Source organism: Ctenopharyngodon idella, chromosome 1 (assembly GCF_019924925.1).
Source record: "Ctenopharyngodon idella isolate HZGC_01 chromosome 1, HZGC01, whole genome shotgun sequence".
Taxonomy (NCBI): domain Eukaryota; kingdom Metazoa; phylum Chordata; class Actinopteri; order Cypriniformes; family Xenocyprididae; genus Ctenopharyngodon; species Ctenopharyngodon idella.
Window position 1 is genome coordinate 36185685 of NC_067220.1, and position 20660 is coordinate 36206344.

The window sequence follows — 20660 nt, forward strand, 5'->3', positions numbered from 1 at the left end:
CAATGTGTCACTTAAAGTTGCATTTACTGTACCTCAGGAAAGTTTTCCAGTGTTCACAGTTTGTTAGTCAGCTATATATAAACACTAGAGAGGAGCATCTTTAATGTAACTTATATATGCATGCTTGAATAAATTTGTCATGAAGATCTGTTTATGAAAACTACCTTATGTGCAACCGAGTTGCATACAAACATTTCAATTTTATTTGAGTGTAATTATTATATATGAAAATAAATACCAGCTGAATATAATAGTTTTGTTGTTAACTTTAACCTCTAACATTATAGTAATTTAAATTCAAAGAACATCCTGATAAAGTTTCATGAACCAAAGTCCTTTTTATAGCAAATCGCCAGGTCTTTTGCATGCTTCCTTGCTTACATAGAAACTTTGTAAAATTGTCACTTTTCATGTGGAGGCGGTTGTGCGTTGCATTGAAAAGATGCACTGAAGCTTGAAAAAGGGAAGCTTGTAAGTGCTGTAGGTTGCTTGGATAAAAGAGCTAAATGATTGTCTCTGTTCTGTTTACAATGCTGAGAACTTTAATTTCATCTCAGTGGACCTTGCCTAGTCTACAAAATGACATATATTTAGTTAATGACCAAGAAGTGCTACATATAGCGCCAGAGCAACAAATCTGTATCCTCTGAAATGACTGTGTTTGTTTATGTAGATGTTAGGGAAATGTCTGTTGTTCCCTGAACAGTCAACAGAGGGCATCCTCTCTGGAATTCTGTGTTTATCAGAAGCTCGTTACCATAGCTGCCTCACACCTGTGTTGCATTTGGAGCTCATTAGTCAACCGTTAAATGCTCCCTTTGTTTCAACGGTCATTTGTGAAGTCTTATTTGTTGGATTAATATGATCCTGACCAGCTGTCTTTGTGTATTCTGTTTTATTCTCCTGTTATTGAACATTGTCGTTTTGACCTTGTCTGCATCTTGGATTTTATTGTAATTCCATTGCAACAATGTATTGGGCTATTATTGATCTGATGACAAAAATTTAAAATAACAAAATATTACTGTTGGCCTGTAGTTTGTTGTTGAAGTAGACTAGAAACTGCTGACTTACTAGTATACAGAACTCATTTCAAATTGAAAGCTGAAAATTAAACGTCAGTACACAAAGTCTTGTTAACGTTAAAACTTCACATTCAGTGATGACAGATTCTTTATCTTTCCTCAGCTTTGACTGATAGTCTCTTTTCTTTAACTTCCCCCGGTACTGTAAGTTCAATTAAAAGCTGACATTTTGTGTGAATGCCAATGAGCATTGGGATGATGGGGTGGCAGAAATTACCCTTACAGAAATTACTCTTAAACTAAATCAAAATATTTGCTAGTTTAAAAAGTACTCAATTCTCCTTCAACAAGATTTGATAAGATATATAATGAGTTCAAAGCTCATGAACTAATGTGCAACCCAGTGAAACACTGATTTCACCAAGTAAAACATGTTCCTGGATCAACATCCTTGTCGATCCTAGAACAACATTCTAATCAACCAATCAGATTTGAGGGATAGGTTTACAGTTAATGTCATGTTTAGGCTTACAGCAGTGGATAGGTGCTTCTACACCATTCTTATTCATCATTTCCCTCTGATATCAGGGATAAGTTATGGGTAGGTTTAGGTTTAGAGGTAGGGAAAGGGTTAGGACTATGTTTTTAGACAGGAATGTTGTTGTTCCAGGATCAACAAAAGATGTCTTACTTGGCAAAATCACGGCGACCTGTGAAATACATAGATCTTCATTGCATTACATGAATAAAAATCTGAAATTGAATAAAACTGTGAATATTATCTATTAAAATAAGTTAATAAACTTATTTAGATTCTGTTCTGATCTAGCTATTCCTTTTTCGTAGATAAATATTATATAAAATTACTAATGCTGTATCTGATTAATCGCACATTTTTCTGTAATAAATTAATCGTACCTAACATTAAAGTTTGTAATATATTTTTATATAATTATATAACATAATTTAACATAAAGACAGTACATTTTAAATATTTGATCTAACATGTAGGAAATTTAAGAAATTGAATAAAGTTATCAAACACTTCACAGTCTTCTTGATTGCATAACTTAAAATTAAATATAGATACATTTTTGTTAAAGCAACAAAAGTTATTCAGTCAAGAGCACTGAGTGATTTTCTCTGTCTTTTGTTTTTTGATTAACATCAATGACAGACAGCAGGTTTATTAGGTTGCTGTCACTTTAAGACCTGCCGCACATGACGCTGATCTGACACACATCCGATGTCCTCACAACTCTTTATGTTCATTTAAGACTTCATTTAACTCATTTAAAGCCGGGTGCACACTGTACGATTTATAATAGTCCTTTTGACTGTTGCACTGTGGGATCTCAGCTGTCATTAATGTCAGACTGTACAGCAGTCAAGACACATTAAAATCCGACACGTGCATGAAAACTTGTCCGGAGTTTTACATCATTAACCCATACACGTTCGGTGACTGTGAGCTGCGTTACACGCGGGACTGAAATAGTAGCTACTGTAATAAAGAAATCTCTAGCATTAATTTTGATGATGGCTTGTCTTGAAAAATGAAGACAATTTAATGTTCGTTGTAGGAGAAGTCACATTGCAGGACTGTGCGCCAAATCTTCGGACACTGCCAGAATTTCGTTGGAGGTCAAATTTGTTTGCAACGGTCATTAATCGGTTGTCGGTGAACATGTCAAACTAGCGATCAGAGACTACAGATTTTAGCCTATAGGAATCTTTTAGGATTCTCAAAATTTGTCTCAGATGACCAAATCGGCCAACATCGCACAGTGTGCACCCACCGCCCGGAACATCGCCCGGAACACACCAAGCCGACGGTCGGCCATCGGGCAGTTTTTTTCGTCGACCGACTAAGTTTTCTCAGTGTGTTCGGCACCGTAGGCTGAAGTTGGTCCTCGTCTGCATTTTTTTTCGGCTGATTCGACATGTTGAATTGGCGTCAGAGCTCGTCGGTCAGTCGGGCCATCTGATCATTCTGATTAGCTGTTCAACTACTGCCACCTGCTGGTACGGAAAGGCATTCCTTCTTGCGCAGGTGCAGAACGGATATGCTACTTGGCTGTCGGGTGTCTAGCGTCGGTTTGGTGTGTCAGGGCAACTTTGGACCCAGGCGCTGCCGACGAGAGCAAACCCCGCAGTCTGCTTTCGTCGCCACTAGTTCGTTGGCGTTGGCTTGGTGTGTTCCGGGCTTAAGACTGTTCTTATGAGGATAATCGACAAAATGGGCATTTTGGCATAATTTTGTGTGTTTTTGTCCGTTCAAGCACGAAAGAGAAGTCAATGCGACCGGCGCCTGTACAGCACTGAGTTCTTTTTTGTGTCCTGTTGTGCTTGTATTGTTTAAAAGCATTTGCATGAATAAGAGCGTGATCATATAATTGAAAGCTAGCTAAATGATGACAGAAAAAACGGATGCTGCATTGATTGCGTTAAATATTTTTAACGCGTTAAACTGAAAAAAATAATCGTTAATTTTGACAGCCCTAAAAATTACAGTAAACTTTTACACAAATAAATAAAAAAAAAATAAAAATAATAGTAATAATAACTTAAATCCTCATGATCCAACACAGTCTCATGGCAATTCGTAACTGTTACATTTTGACAAATTGGTAGTTCATTTGTATGTTTTCGTATAATTTGCTTCTGCCTCCATGACAGTTATATTTAGGGGTGGGATTAGAGGTGGACCTTCATGCTTACTTTAGTTCAAAAAAAAAAAAAAAAAAAAATCATAATAATAATTTTCTTATGTCATATCTGTACATTTTCATACAAATTCATGTGAAATCGGTATCTCAAAATACTTCGGTTTTCCTGTGAAATGTGACAAAATTTCAATGGCAAAATCCAATTCCAATCAGAATCCTTGCGATCTAGAATCTCGTGCAAGGCATAAATGTTTACCACGCAGATTTCTGGTCATGTTTAAGTTGGTCATGTAAATTTGCTGAGCTAACCAACAGAAAATTGCTTGGTTTGAAAGTGACTTCTGCGCAACATTTCTTAAACGTGTAATTACGTGCCTTAAAACAAATTAGGCACTTAAGAAGTGTTTTGCTTGCATGAATAAGCTACAGTTCCATACTTAATTCAACCTTGTTTAAAGTGCACAGTCAGTCTTTAATTACACCAGCTGATTCCCCAGATTCTCATCAAGGCCTCTGATTACATTTCAGGTCAACAGATTACGGAACCACTTACGAGAAACTCAATGAAAAGGTGGGCGTGAAGACCATCCTCAGCTATCTGTACGTCAGCCCCAACAACAAGCGCAAGGTAAGATTTATGGCATCCGTTTCTTCCGTCTGGTACATACACGCATTGTTAGTCTTCATGATGTCTCTTTTACGAAGGTGTCAAAACATTTTTCAAAGTGATTATGTTTATGTACGTGCAGAGCTCGAACCCCCTTGCTCATTTATGACCGCTAACCGCGTTGGAAGGATTTCACAGGTCTTTTTTTTTTGCTCAGTGCGCTGTTGGCTAATTTATCCTCTGGTAGTATTTACTAACCTCTCCAGCTTTTTATGAGATCAATGCATTTTAAAGATTCACTGACTACAGCATGCAGTTTTCACTTGGAGATATAGTAGCATTCAAAGCAAAACGCATTCATATCATTAATATTGATAAGGCTGCATTTTTTATTTTTTTACTCTGAGCTTTAATGAATTATCATCTGGATGAAAAGATATTCATAAATTGCTAGTGTTTTAATCAAAGGCATGACGAGAAGGCTTGGATTTATGGCTTGAGGCTTGGGAGTTTGCTTTGACAGTGCAAGCTATCTTTCTCTGTCCTCCTTTTTCAAACCTCTTTTTCTTCTCTTTTACTTTTTCCTTTATCAAGAAGAGTCATTTATTACTTAATTGTGGCTATTAGTCTCTTAATGAAGATGGAATACACTTCCAGTATTAGTGTTGGGGTTAGTGTGCTAAGCTACATGCTAGTCATGAAGTTCTATAAGCTGATGTCTGTTAATATTAGTGAGTTTAATGCATAAACAAACCTGCATGACCATGGCATAGCATAGTAGAATGGGAACAGACATGTTCGGTTTACTTAATGTGTATTATTAATAAATTAACATTTTCAGTTATCCGATGTCTGATATGAGACCCTAAAATGAACAATTCATTTAAGTTTAGAACAAACTAAATCAGACACCTTATCTAAATAGTTTGCTATAATAAAGCAGATTTAAAATACAGAACACAATTTCTGAGCAGGGATTTGAATCAGTGAATCATTTTTATGGAATTTAGTTAATTCAAATGAACCATCCAAACAATCCAATTCACTAGAATGAATCTAGATTTCTCAAATCTACAAATAAGAAAACCGTTTATGGATGAAAAAGTAGATAGGGTTCTGGGTGGGTTCTTAGCGTGGTTTATGATAAATATAAGCTCATTGTAAGCTCATAGGCGTAATTTGCAGATGGGATGGTTGGGACATGTCCCCACCACTTTTTGAAACATCTCTCAGCACGAATGTACCTAATACAAAATAGAAATCTTCATGTGATTAGTAATTCATTTGTTTGTGTTAAATAAGTGTTAAATAACAAAGTTCTTCCACGAGACCGTTAAGGTACATGAACAATCTATGCGAATCTAATTATTTATTCACAGACGTGAAGAATCTCAGGACTAATATTAAATTATAGTAGATGTAAGGATGAAACTCTCACGTTAAACATGACTTGTGTTGATAAATTAATCTCAATGTACTATTTAAATTGATTTCTGGACATTGTGATGTTCTTTTTTTCTGTTATTGTACATATTGTATTAGCAACCCCGCCCCCCCCCCCACCCCTCCCCCCCACACACTACTGTCCCACCCACTCCTGTCCCACCCACTTTTTAAAACAAAGTTACACCACTGTGTAAGCTTTATGTTCTAATCTGCTTCAGTATATCCTGCTTTAATATATCCTGCTCACTTTACAAACTGAAATAGTCTAGAAAATCCGAAAATATTTGTTACAGAATGCTGAACACATTTTCAATTTGTTATTGATTCAGTTTATATAAAAGTGTATGTTTGGGATGAATATATATTTTTAATATTTTTTGCCCTTACAGACGAGCCGTGGCTGATTGAAACACTGTTTTAAGCAAGACAATACAGGTGAATAGGGTAGATATTATAAATATTATCACTTGTCCCAGTTGATTAATCACAGTACATTAAGAACACTGTTTTCTATTACAAGTTTTCTAAAAGGGAGGTTTGGTGATATCTCTTTTTATCACTCCATAAATCAGAAAATACTGTCAACAGCCAGAAAAAAAAAAAAAAAAAAATTGCCATGGATTTTATTTTAGAGATAAAATGCTGTATAAATCAGGCAAATTGTTATTATGAAACCAGTGTATGCAAGTGCTGTTGAAATGGAGGGGTAAAAAAAAAGTAATTTTAGGAAAACGGCCTTTATTTAGGGCCCTATGATTTCCGCGATGCAGAAAACGCGGACGGAATCGCGGAATCCAGTCATAAAAACAGAATTTAGTATATAACGCGGAATGTCACTGAATTTGTCAAATTTTTGATGAATGAATAAAAAGAAGGTCAGTACACAGTAGGCTACAATCGATATAGACTAGTGTCCGTGAATATTAAACCGCAAATAGACTATTTAAATATGAATCCTGCATATCTGTGTGCCTCTGAAATGAATGAAGCGCGGTTTCATTTACCTCACACACATACACACACGCGCTCGCGCATGCATGTACGCACACACACTGAAGCACGTGCGACGCTCGCGGTGTTTTCATCCTCTGTCACACGAGGAAATGAACGCACAAAATTCATCTCCAGAGCCGCTCTGAAAGTCACTTCATCAGCATTTAACCGCTTCGTTTGAAAAACTATCGTCATAAACACAGAGAAACTCAAAGCTCTCGGCAACCCGTCAAAATAAAAGTTCGATTTAACTTGACAAAAACATATAACTGTTTTACAGTAGAATTTATATGAATTAATTTAATAATAAATTATTAAAACTATATTTTTAAGGAATAATCTCAGTTTTTCATCCATGTTTAATTTTAACAGTAAAGCTCTGTTGTGCAGCACATTGTTTGACAAAAAAGTTTAATTTCATGATTAAAAGATAAATTAAATGGCGTGCGTTCATTTGATTGCCGGAAAAATTAAAATATGGAACAGAATTTAGGGGGGAAAAAAACAAAACAAAAAAAAACAAAATTTTTTAAAAATACTTTTTTTTTAATACATTTTGTTGTTTTTAAGAATTCAATTAATTATACATGCTTTTTGATTATTAAAATATAATTAGACCATTAAAATGGAATCCAGAAAAGTTAAAACAGAAAACAGAATTTGGTAAAAATAAAACAGAATTTGAGAGGAAAGAATAAAATGTATATCATAGGGCCCTAAAAATTAAATTTTTTTGTTAAACTTTTAATAAATTGTTGGTAAATTGGATAAGTTTCATTACTTCAATTAATTAGACATGCTTTTTGATTACTAAAATTTAATTTAACCGTTATAACCAAATAAATAAATAAAACTGGAAAAAAACAAAACAAAAAAAAAAACAGAATCCAAGAAAATTAAAATGGAAAAAACGGAATTTGGGAAAAAAATAAAACGGAATTTGGGAAAAAATAAAACGGATTTCATAGGGCCCTATTTATTGCATTTGAAGCCACAAATATAAGTGTAAAATACATTTAATAAAATAAACACCTAAATGTGTATTTTGTTTTCTTTTCACTAGTCTGACAAAAGAGAAATTATGGAAGTATAATACCCCAAACTTCAAAACTGACCACTGCTTAAAACACTGCCTTAAATCAGCTAAGCCCAAATATAGTTAAATTAGTTGTGTGCTACTTTCAGTTAACTACTTTCAGGCACTTCTGCTCAGGCTTGTTCACTTTAACTGTGGCATCATGGAACTCAATCATAATGAAATAATCTGGAATGTTTTACTAACAGATCAATTTTGTTTTGCCTACAGTTGTGGCCGCTTATTTAGGGATTCATATTTCCCAGCAGTTCTGAACCGGCAGATTTAATTACACTGCGTCTAGACGGCATCTCTACCACCAACACACGCATAAATGTCATCAACATCTGCTCAACACCATACTGTATTGTTTATCCACTTTGAATGCCAGATAATCATTTTCTTCAGCAAAATAGCAAGATTGTACACCAGAGGAGGAGAGACGAACCCATAGGAGATGTTCCTTCTTTCTGTTGCATCTAAGTGCTTCGTTTTCCAGCCAGTAATAAAGACGGAACCCAAGTTCACATTAAATAGCTACTCTCCCTTCCAATGACATTATAAAACCTGGTCTGGGTCGTAATTAAGGGCTCTACTGTAAACATAATAACAGCTTTGGGTCTAATAGAATAGTCAACATCCATTTTTCTGCTTTTACATTAACATGTTATGTGGGATGGCTATTTATATCCAACAAGCAATGATTATCCTTGAATGTGAATGGGGAATTGAAGCAGGGCTGGTCAATGCAGTACATCACAAAGAGCCATAATGGCTATAGTGTGGACTGGACAGTAGAGCTTTATTAATCCATTAATGCTTGTTCTTGAGGATGCAATGGAACATATTCAACATAGAGAACAAAGCAGGGAGTGATATATATATAAATATAGTAACACACACACACACACACACACACATATATATATATATATATTTTTTTTTTTTTTTTTTCATTTTCTATTGACATAATAGTCAAAGGTTTTGCACAGTGTGTTGGGAGCTTGTGCCATCTAGACTATGGGGTTAAACTTTATTTCAATGCACTTCGATGCACTCTACTAACTATTTGGCTCCAACTTTGTTTTCTCTGTACATGCTTCCACTGGGTTCAGTTTTTAGAAAGAATGGAGCGTCTTTTCATTTTTATGCATATGACACCCAAATCTATCTGCCTTTGAAACATAATCACAAGAAAGGTTTAGAAACCTTGCTTGCATGTTTAGCTGATATAAATCATGGATGTCTTTAAACGTTTTACACTTAAATGAGAGTAAGATGGAAGCAATTATTTTTGGGCCCTCTGTGTGTAAAGGAAAAAACATTTTTAAAGGATTAGTTCACTTCAGAATTAAAAATTTCCTGATAATTTACTCACCCCCATGTCATCCACCCATGTCTTCAGTCGAAGAAATTAAGGTTTTTGAGGAAAACATTCCAGGATTTTTGTTTTTAAAAAGTATATACATTTTTATTTTATTTTTAGAAAATGACCGATAGATAAGACCCTTATTCCTCATCTGGGATCGTGTAGAGTCCTTTGAAGCTGCGCTGAAACTGTAATTTGGACCTTCAACCCGTTGTACCACAGTGAAGTCCACTATAAGGAATATTTTCCTCAAAAAACTTAATTTCTTTTCAACTGAAGAAAGAAAGACATAAACATCTTGGATGACATGGGGGTGAGTAAATTATCAGGAAATTCTGAAGTGAACTAATCCTTTAATTTGGCAACTTCAATTCCTACATCAATCTGACTATGAAAAATTTGGGAGTTATTTTTGATTCCTCCCTTAAGTTTGACCAACATACTAATACAGTAGTTAAGTGAAGTTTCTTTCATTTAAAACTTCTGTCCAAAGTTAAGTCTTTCCTATCTCTAAAAGACCTTGAAAGAGTCATACATGCTTTCATCTGTTCTCGTTTGGATTATTGTAATTCCTTAGATTTGGATATCCCAGTCCTCTATGACATGGCTTCAAATGTTTCAAAATGCTGCAGCCAGATTTTTAACTGGGGTCTGTAAACATGAACATATTACTCAGAATTTAATGTCTCTCAGTTGGTTGCCAGTGTGTTATAGAGTTGAATTTAAAGCACTGTTGTTTGTTTTTAAATCTCTAAATAATCTGGTGCCGCCTTATTTGTCTGATCTTTTAAACTCCAATAAGCTGGTCAGATGTTTGCGATCCACACGCAATAATTCTCTGTCCCATCCGAGATCAAGATTGAATTTCAGAGGTGACTGTGGTTTTGCCGGCTGTAGGTTATGGAACAGTCTACCTTTATCTGTTAGATCTGTATCCTCCGTATAAGAGTTTAAATCTAAGGTAAAGTCATATCTTTTTACCCTGACATTCAAATCATCATAAATGATGTACTTATTTTAATTATTCGTAGTAACTTTGCAACTACATCCTAAAATAACTCTCATTAGGGTATTAGTAGATTAGTTAGGTTAGGTGTTAGAGTTCGGGTTAGTAGAATACGTTTTGCAAAGTTACTTCTAGTCAGTAGAATGTCTGTTGAGGAGCATCAAAATAAAATGTTAGCAGATATTAAGCGGACAGTCTACTGATACTCTAATGACTGGTACACTTGCAGATGCTTGCAAAGTTATTATAGTAGAATGTCTAAAGTGGACCATCGAAATAAAGTGTAACCAACTATGTCACCAACATGACAAAAGTAGAAACTTCCTAATAGTAAAATTCTGCTGGATACTGATAATTATTCTAAAGTTATAATGAAAAATGAAATATATTAAAACTCTATTTTTTCTTTAAATATGTATTATAAGCAGCACAATTTTTTGACATTGATAATAATCATAAATGTTTCTTGAGCAGCAAATTTTGAACAAACAAGTCCTTTGAATTTTGAACAAACAAGTCCTTTGAATCTTCACCATTCAAATCACAAAATGTGATACAGTAGCTTATCTTAAATGCAGAAATTAGATCTTCAATTCAATATTAGCCTCTGTGTGCCTCTTGTTCTCTCTCACCGCCGGTCTCCCACCAGCATCTGACCACTTCTCTTCCAGGGTTTTGGCACTGTTGCCGTTTGATTTTCCGCTCCCGTCTACAATCTGCTGTGGATGCACTTTCTGCTGTGCGCATTTACCTTTTCCCTGTGGCGCTCACTCACTGCTCAAAACTACCGCACAGTGGTTTGGCTTCTGCCTCACTAGTCTAATTATCCACCATCCTTTAATGATTTTAGAGAAATATTTTAGCCCAATACGACAGTCAATTCTACAGGGTTAATTCATTTTTTCCATCTCATTACACTCTGACTTCATATAATCTTTGCTATAGGAGCTTGCAAAACATAATTTTGCAGTAACACTTTTGCCAATGGAACAGAATTTGGCATATTTCGATATTTGTTGATGCCTCAAATTCAATTTGTCACACCCTGTAAAGCCACTGAAATAAGAATGAGAAATTTCTTTGTAAGAGGTATAATAAAATAAAATCATTCTCCCGGAGAGCATAGGCTATTTCAGGACAGAATATAATAGCAATTTCATCTTGAGTAAATTTCATATTCGCTACAAAGTAATTTTGGCATTGCTTATTTTTCTCATTTAAATGTCTGCTTGATTCCTTTCCCCCCACCGCCTTGGACGAATTACCCACATGACATTTTGGCACCGGCACCACAAGATCCACAACTGATTGTTAATCCTCCAATAGTATTTAGGCTCTTCAGTTGACTGATTTAGTTGTGCTCAAGTCATCTCATTTTGTTATATAATATTGTTTAGCACAGATGTAGATCATAACTCATGACTTGGACGTGAGTTAGACTCAATCACTCATGACCAAAAACTCATGACTGGATTAAATGTGTGTAAAAAAGCAATTCCAATGATCTATGTCCTTATTGAAGACAACTTCCATCCATACTGTTTGCTAAATGTACATCCTATCAGGAAATTATTGTATGTCTACTTAGTTTTGATATCATAAAATGATTGCACGTGTCAACACAAACATGGCAAAAACTGATTTTCTGAACACATTTTTTTTGTTGTGTTTTTAAGTAAAATATCTAAACATTCTTAAATCAGGATACATTTACTTAAGGAAAATAACATAAGATATAAAGTCTTGTTTTCTGAAAAAATGTATTAATATTAAGTGACTTTATGCTTAAATCAAGAACGATTTTTGTTTACACTTTGTTTTAAGGTGTCCTTGTTACAGTGTAATTTAATTCAAATGTAAATACCTTTAAGTACTGAGTAATATTAATTGAGGAATAGGGTTTGGTTTAGGGTTAGTTGCATGAAATAATGCATAATTTACTGTTATTACTACAGTAAAGTACATGTAACATATGTAACAAGGACACTGTAAAATAAAGTGTTACCCAAATATCTGCCAATGGGATAAGAAAAATAAAAGTTTGTTTAAAGTTTATCTACTTAATTTTAAGGTTATCTACTTTTTTTGTAAAGTTTATCTACTTAATGTTGATCATTATTTTAGAAAAAAAAATGCCTTCAGTTTTTTTGTTTCTCTAGGAAATGTATCTTGATTTAAAGGCACAATATGTAATTTTCACCGCTAGAGGTCACTTATTCAAAACAAAGTCACAGCTTGATGAAGCTGCGAATGAGTGTGGAATCATGGGAGTTGTCATCTTCACCTCCACAGCCGATGGAAAGCAATCCGACGGACTTGGGCAAAAATCCTGCTCATAGTTGAGCTAATATATTAAAGTTTTATTAACGTTACTGTGGTATGAAGCAGTCCAGTGGATTTATTATGCTTATGCTGTATAACAATGATTAGTTTTCTGTTGATAAAGGTATCCAAACAGTTGCTGACCTGTCTTAAAAAAAAAAAAAAAAAAAAAAAACACAATACAGTAAAGCGTCTTTGGTGTTTTCATGGTTTCTGTGAAAGTAAAACTGGAAATCGAGGGTAACATGGATATGACATCATTGACAGGTGACATAATGTTACAGGCCATTACACTGGTTAAAAATGCTGATTTCTCTGGATTTAAACATTGTTGGAAATGTTTGGGATAATGTAAGTACACAAGTCAACAACAAAATACACTATATTGCCAAAAGTATTGGGACACCCCTCCAAATCATTGAATTCAGGTGTTCTAATCACTTCCATGGCCACATGTGTATAAAATCAAGCACGTAGGCATGCAGACTGCTTCTACAAACATTTGTGAAAGAATGGGTTGCTCTCAGGAACTCAGTGAATTCAAGCATGGTACCGTAATAGGTTGCTACCTGTGCAATAAGTCCATTCGTGAAATTTCCTCACTACTAAATATTCCACAGTCAACTGTTAGTGGTATCATAACAAAGTAGAAGCAATTGGGAACAACAGCAACTCAGCCATGAAGTGGTAGGCCACGTAAAATCACAGAGCGGAGTCAGCGCATGCTGAGGCGCACAGTGCGCAAAAGTCACCAACTTTCTGCAGAGTCAATAGCTACAGACCTCCAAACTTTGTGTGGCCTTCAGATTAGCTCAAGAACAGTGCGTAGAGAGCTTCTTGGAATGGGTTTCCATGGCTGAGCAGCTGCATCCAAGCCTTATATCACCAAGTGCAATGCAAAGCGTCGGATGCAGTGGTGTAAAGAACGTCGCCACTGGACTCTAGAGCAGTGGAGACGTGTTCTCTGGAGTGACGAATCACACTTCTCTCTCTGGCAATCCGATGGACGAGTCTGGGTTTGGTGGTTGCCAGGAGAACGGTACTTGCCTGACTGCATTGTGCCAAGTGTAAAGTTTGGTGGAGGGGGGATTATGGTGTGGGGTTGTTTTTCAGGGGTTGGGCTTGGCCCCTTAGTTCCAGTGAAAGGAACTCTTAATGCTTCAGCATACCAAGTCATTTTGGACAATTTCATGCTCCCAACTTTGTGGGAACAGTTTGGGGATGGCCCCTTCCTGTTCCAACATGACTGCGCACCAGTACACAAAGCAAGGTCCATAAAGACATGGATGAGTGAGTTTGGTGTGGAGGAACTTGACTGGCCTGCACAGAGTCCTGACCTCAACCTGATAGAACACCTTTGGGATGAATTAGAGCGGAGACTGTGAGCCAGGCTTTCTCACCAACATCACTGCCTGACCTCACAAATGCGCTTCTAAGAATGGTCAAAAATTCCCATAAACACACTCTTAAACCTTGTATATAACATTGTTCTAGTGGTTTTTGTATATTTTAATCTAAAAATCTTACATATTTTGCCTTTAGGAATGTTTTGATATTTGTACTGTAAAACAATTAAAAAATCAAAAGAAATCTATATATATATATATATATATATATATATATAAATTTTTTTTTTTTTTTTGCACTGAAAAGAGACATTTTGAAGAAGTACTGGTAATTCCCACCCCCCAATACAATCATAATGAACAAGCCTCATAAGAAATCCAGGCACAAAAAAGGATGCAAAGCACCAGAAATTAGAAAATTTCTCAATTAAGAAAAAAAAAAAAAAAATATTCAATATTAATCCTTCCCTCCAGTGAGCTGCTAACTGAACGGAACACTGAGTCACCAGATCAGGCCAATTCCTGAATGAATCATTCAGACTAGTTTTGGAAATCAGATCAGCTGATTCACTGAAAATGTCTCACTCGAAAGAATGATTCATTTGTGAATTAGGCTTTGCTTATTCGCTCATGAATGCTCCAAGGACAGCTTGAAAGATTTGCAAATAACAACTTCAATCTGTTCAAAGCTTTTGTAATATAGCACAATATAGCACACTTTTATGATACTTTTATGGTTTCCTTTTTGAAACTTTAAAGCTCTAGTCACTATTCATTGTGCAGTACATTGCTCAAAACTGTGCTCTGCGGAAGAAAAACAAATACAGGTTTAAGCATGATTGACAAGACTAAATTATGAAAGAATTTGCTAAAATACAAGCTAAATACATTTACTTGTAGCCTAAAACGATCATTTAAAATTAGTGATAAATTAAATGTGTCATAAAGTTTCCTAATTAATCTTTTCTTTGTAGAGATGCCCTTTCAACATGATTTTATTAGGTTTTGCTTTTCTTCTGTGATAAAAAGTTATGACCGAGAATAGCAAAACCTACCTACACACACACACACACACACACACACACACACACACACACACACACACACACACACACAGAGATAAAAAAAAACACTGTTAAATAATGAAAGGTAAAAATGTTTTGACAGTCTGTTCTACTCTAGTGCCCCAGCCTGTAATTGTTATCACAAGGGACCTTTCATTCAGATAAGAGCGAGTGAACTGTCTTTTTACAAAGTGAATTTTCAACTTCTTTTTATTTAATAGCTCTCTGTTGACCTGCAAAAAAAAACAAAAAAAAACTATTTTGCACTGTCATATGAGCCGCACTTGAAGTTTACCAGCACAGGACTGTGTGGTTGTGTGTAGTTGTGAGTATGTTTGTCAGTGTTTAAAACTATCTGCGCTTTATGAGTGTGAAATTACACTAACCAGCAAACAGTTATTTGCACTCCGTCCCCGAGGACATCTTGTGTACTTTCATGTTCAAGGACCTGTATTCATAATATCTGCCTCTCACAAAAAAGCACATTTTAAAAAGTAAAACATCCACATTAAACACCCACTTGCCAGTATTACACCACACAAACAGCCTGCTATATTGACCTCAAGATAAACAGCGATAGCTGATGGCTAAGGCAGTTAGCGTCGCTAAAACGAGGTTGAGATTCAGATCATTGGTGTAGGATTCTCTCTAAGCTTTTAGCATTTGCTGTTGATGCTAGGGGTGAAATGAGTGTGCTAATTATACCGTAGTGTGTGTTGTCTTCTAATGTAGCAAGAGTGTCTCATAGCATAGCAACAACTTTAGCATCATAAACCATACGAATACTGCAGAGTCGTGAAGGAGCTAGCAGCCTTTCTGAAACAAGATATAATATTCAGAAAGATGCAAATCTATCTTTAATTCATGATTCACTTTGTGAGAACTGAAGCTGCAGCAGTTTTTGAGCACCGCTGAAGTGAAAACACAAGAAGCTAGGCTTTATGGGTGAGCTTTTCATTTGGTTTCTGAGGTGGTGTGGGCAGTTCTGATGGCATGAGCTCTGCAGGGGAAACACTCACTGATGGGGCGGAAGCAAACGTCGTAACTGAGAAAGAAATAAAGATGAACATCTGTTAGCCCTCAGGCATCATTTCAAAACGCCTGAAATGAATGAGTAGAGAGAACAGAGAGGTGATAAAAACAGGGTTGAGAGAGAGAGAGTGCGTGCACTTGTTTGTACACTTTGGCAATTTGATGAAACGAACTTTGAGAAAAGGTTTCCTTTATTTAAGAATTCATTTATTATTTATTTCATTATTAATGAGGATGATCACCATGCGTCCTCAGTAATGAGCATAAAAATCTTAGGATAGCTTCATTTTATCTTAGTTGAAAGTATTATTTGGCGCATTGGCTCACACAATGCTGGCAAAGAAATTTGTTTAATATATGTTCTCATGCATGTGCTGTTATGCTGTGAAACATTTTGTCTCTATTCTATTCTATTCTATTCTATTCTATTCTATTATGCTTATATTCTGTCTTTCATCTTTGATCTCCCCCATGATTAAAAGAAACATTTTGTATTTTTGACCGTGTTACATTCATTGATTTTTATTTTTTTGTTTTTTTAAAGAAAGGAACTATTTTTATTTAAAACATAGATGTTTCATTGATGATGCTACTTAAAGGGGACCTTTTGTGCCCCTTTTCACATGATGTAATATAAGCCTCTGGTGTCCCCAGAATGTGTCTGTGCAGTTTCAGTTCATAATACCCCACAGATCATTTATTATAGCTTGTCACATTTTTGCCATTTTTGTCCCTTTTGTACCTTTAAATTCAAATGAACTGCTGCTTTCGGCCCCCTTTCCAGAAGAGGGCGGAGCTTTTTAACCGGAGCTTGCGCTTCGGTTGCTCAACAACAACAAAGCTGAAGAATATCACTCAGCCAAAATGACGATCGTCAGTAATGGTGTTTAGCCTTACATTGTTCAAACCAGAGTTGGACACTGATGGAGAGACTGAGGAAGAAGTTACAACTTTTAGAATGCAACTGGACATTTCTAAATGGTTAGTGGATAAATTTATGTAGTTGCTGTGGAGTTGATTTAACTTAGTGTTTAAGTTAGTCAATTTAACTTATTGACTAGCATGTGCCGTCATGTTAAAGTGGTGGTTCACAGTTTTTTTTTTTTTTTAGGCTTGATTGTGTTTATGGGGCACAGTGTAACATGTCTTAATGCTTTGTTAAAAAAAAAAAAAAAAAAAAAAGCCGTAATTTTCATATATTTTACCTTTATTCTACACCACTTTCCATTGTCATTGGAACGGTGGTTTGACTTCCTGATTCTATGATACCACTCCCTCCGAAATACGCAATGTGATCAGATTGGTTAGCTGGCCCAGTGTATTGTGATTCGCTGAAGCGTCTTGAAACGCCACGCCCCTTACCATTAGTTGTTACATGTGCTTCGGTGGAAATGTAAATAATGGCGTCTATATTGCCATATCAAATTGAGCCTGAATCAGACCCAGATAGCAGTAATGATGAAGAGGGTCAAGCAGAACCTCTGCAAGCATGGCTTTTAAAGGACGTTTCTGAATGGTAAGTATTTCCGTTTGTATTTGTGTCAAAGTGTTTAGATATGCTGTCACTTGTAAATGTTACTGCTGTTTGTTAGCTTTCAATATACGGTTTTATCCCGATTAGAGCTTTACTGTAGGCAAATACATGACTGAGTAGTAGCATTTTTGTAAAGGTATTGTTTAATTTATAGCATGAACAACTGTTTGTCTCTGAACATAGAAGTTTGTTGGTGTTTGTTGGAGAAGTATGCAATATAATTTAGCTAACTGGCTAGCGAAGCCAAACCACATTGGTCTTTGTTTACATCCTTGATGCAACCAAAAAATAGCAACAGAACTATACATTTAAAAGACATGTCCAAACAATAAAACATACTTACAGTTTGGGGCCCATAAACAGCAGCTTCTGCTTTTAAAGTGGGAACTACTTCATCTTTCAGTAAACGCCTTTGTGCAAATCAAGCATTGAACTCGTGTAGATTCTGGAAGCTGTCTTCCGCGCCGCATCCAGTGTAGACAATATCACTGATTATAATGGGTTCTATTATGTTTTGACGCGTCACATCACAGACAACTCTTCTGCTTCCATAATACCGCGCGACATGGCCTTTCTCACTTTGTTGCGTGTTCCCGTGGGCAGGGTTTATGTTAATTGCAGGGTTTATGATGTCACCAACCCGGGAAGAAGCTTGTTGTAGTCCAAACCAGTCGTAATTGTAGGCATTAAACTGCCATAACTTTAAAAGACAATATCTCCGTTTGCATTGAACTTTCAACGCTGTAACTTTGCAGATACTGTTTATGCTCAAGCAGCAACATTACACACTAACTAAAGTTAAAAAAGTGAAATCGCAATGAACCACCCCTTTAATCTTTTGTGCAAACCCAGCATTGAATTGACCCTCATTTGTGAAGCAGTCCGGCATAAAATGATGGCATGGCAACAATGCTCTACTACAACAATTCCTCCTCTTCTCTAAAGCAGCCCAACATGTCCTCAACTCCTTTATTGCATGTTCTCGGGGGCAGGGTTTATGTAAATTTTGGGGTTTGTGATGTCACTAACGTGGGAAGAAGCTCATTGTAGTCGTTTGTCCAGTCGTTTGTTGTAGTCCTTAAAAAGCGATTTCTGTAAAAGAAAATATCTCCATTTGCATTGAACTTTGAGCATCGTAACTTCACAGATGTTGTTTATGCTCAAACAGCAACATCACACACTAACTGAAGTTAAAAAAGTGAAATCATAATCAAGGACTCCTTTAAAGGGAGAGTTCACCCAAAAATGAAAATTCTGTCATCATTTACTAACCCTCAAGTTGTTCCAAGCCTGTATAAATTACTTTGTTCTGCTGAACACAAAGGAAGATATTTTGAAGAATGTTTGTAACCAAACAGTTGCGGGGCACCATTTACTTCCATAGTATGGGAAAAACAAATACTATGGAAGTCAGTGGTGCCCCACAATTGAAGGTGATTAAATGATGACAGAGTTTTCATTTTTGAGTGAACTATCCCTTTAACTTATTTTGTTAACTAATGGAACCTTATTGTAAAGTGTTACCACTATCCCTTTAAATCATGCTAAAATATCATTGCCTTGTCAACATGTATTCAAATTGCTTGAACATGGTCACCTGATTTATGCAATTTTAAAATGGTGGCCACTCAACGCCATGTTTTCAGCCGAAATGTGTTAAATTACCCCCTCTCGTCTGAATTTCCTTCCTCGTGCCTCAAATCGTTGCTTGTTAGCTTGCCTCTTCGTCAGACTCTCAATCACACACAAGACCTTTGCTCCGTTTGCTTGGGCCCGTGCCTGACATTTCTCATTCTCAAATGAAGACTTCACATTTTCCCTCGTTGGTGGAAGTCACTGCCTCCCTGACCTTTCTCTTTCCCAAGCTTTAATTAGGCTCAGCTTGGCTGACCAGCTCTCTGCTTCCACCCCGGCTCAGCTTTACCCCTCTCATCCCGCTGACAAGCATGTACGGTCGCGTATGTGTCTTTGGAAAGATAATTGCCAGATAACAGGGGTTGATCTTTTTGAGGGGAAGAATTGTACTCATGTTTTCATGTAGAGGGAGAGAATGAAAGGGTATGCCCATACAAAGAGAATAAAAGATGAAAAACTTACATGAAAGTACATTATAAGCAAAAATCTTGTGTCTGAGCTAAAGAGCTCCACTATGAAAGATTGATGCTTTCTTTCTGCCTTGACAATTATTTCTTCATTCTTCCATTTTGTAATATCACTTGTTATATGATAATTTACAGTTTTGCATTAGTATGTATGTACTGTATGCATTGTAAGTTTAAAGCTGGAGTGTTTCGATAATTTTCAAGGTATCCCATGCAAGCGCTGGAATGCTTGAGTCATAATCAGTTTTGCCTGTCGCCTGGCAACCCCATGGGTGCCATCTACTCTCTCAAAGACGGCCCTAAAACTGAGCCATCAGCACAATCTTTCCGTCAGAGCGAGAGAGATTGTGCCTCCTGCGATAAAGATTTCAACATTTAGCTGATTTCCTTTGTGTTTTTAATCGCCCTGACCTTCAGCAACAGCAGTAAACTGCACGTACAGCATCTCAGCCACTAGGTGGTGGTTATTCTTTAGTGAACTGAGGTTTATGTGGCAAGTGTTTGCTTGTGAAGAGGGAGGGTGTGTGACACTGATTTACTGCTTTTTATTTGTACTAATGAGGGGGAAAAACTGTGTATTTTCATTTATATTAAACCAATGGGATGTGCTATTTCTGTAGAGAGCAGTCAGCAGTTTTATATTTGCATTTTCCATGTCTTAAAGTTCATCCTATCTATTTTCTAAATGCATGTTAAATATCTTATAGTCAATACATTTTGTCTTATTGTGATCAATTCATTCAGTGCATATGTTTTTGTTCTTATGTTTTGACCTTGTAATGTTTAATCAAAATGTCAAAACCTGTGAAAATATCAGACTTCTCTCTGATGTTTCATACAAAAAGCAACATTTTGAACCAAAAGCTGAGAAAATCGTTTTTTTATTTCAAAGACCACAACGTCCATAAGCAATGATTTTATTGCTTGTTTACAGTTAATATAATATATGTCAATGTATGGTCTAAAATACAGGCAAACATAAAGACAAGATGTTTTACAGCATAATAGCACACGCATTTATCAGAAATGTGCATTTGCACTGTGTGTGCAAATGTGCCAAATAATATTTT

The 20660-nt window shown here is 36.0% G+C and overlaps 1 protein-coding gene across 7 annotated transcripts in view; it reads left to right on the plus strand.

The window, feature by feature from the left end:
* The window catches only part of LOC127516735 (VPS10 domain-containing receptor SorCS1), a 200530-nt gene that overhangs the window by 119283 nt on the left and 60587 nt on the right, over nt 1-20660 (plus strand). For all 7 annotated transcript variants that reach the window (XR_007931074.1, XR_007931073.1, XM_051901599.1 and 4 more), the window contains exon 3: nt 4223-4322. Coding sequence is in view for 5 of the 7 variants with exons in the window: in XM_051901599.1 (XP_051757559.1) it covers nt 4223-4322 (100 nt within the window). In the remaining 2 variants the exon portion in view is untranslated. The remainder of the gene's footprint in view (nt 1-4222; nt 4323-20660) is intronic.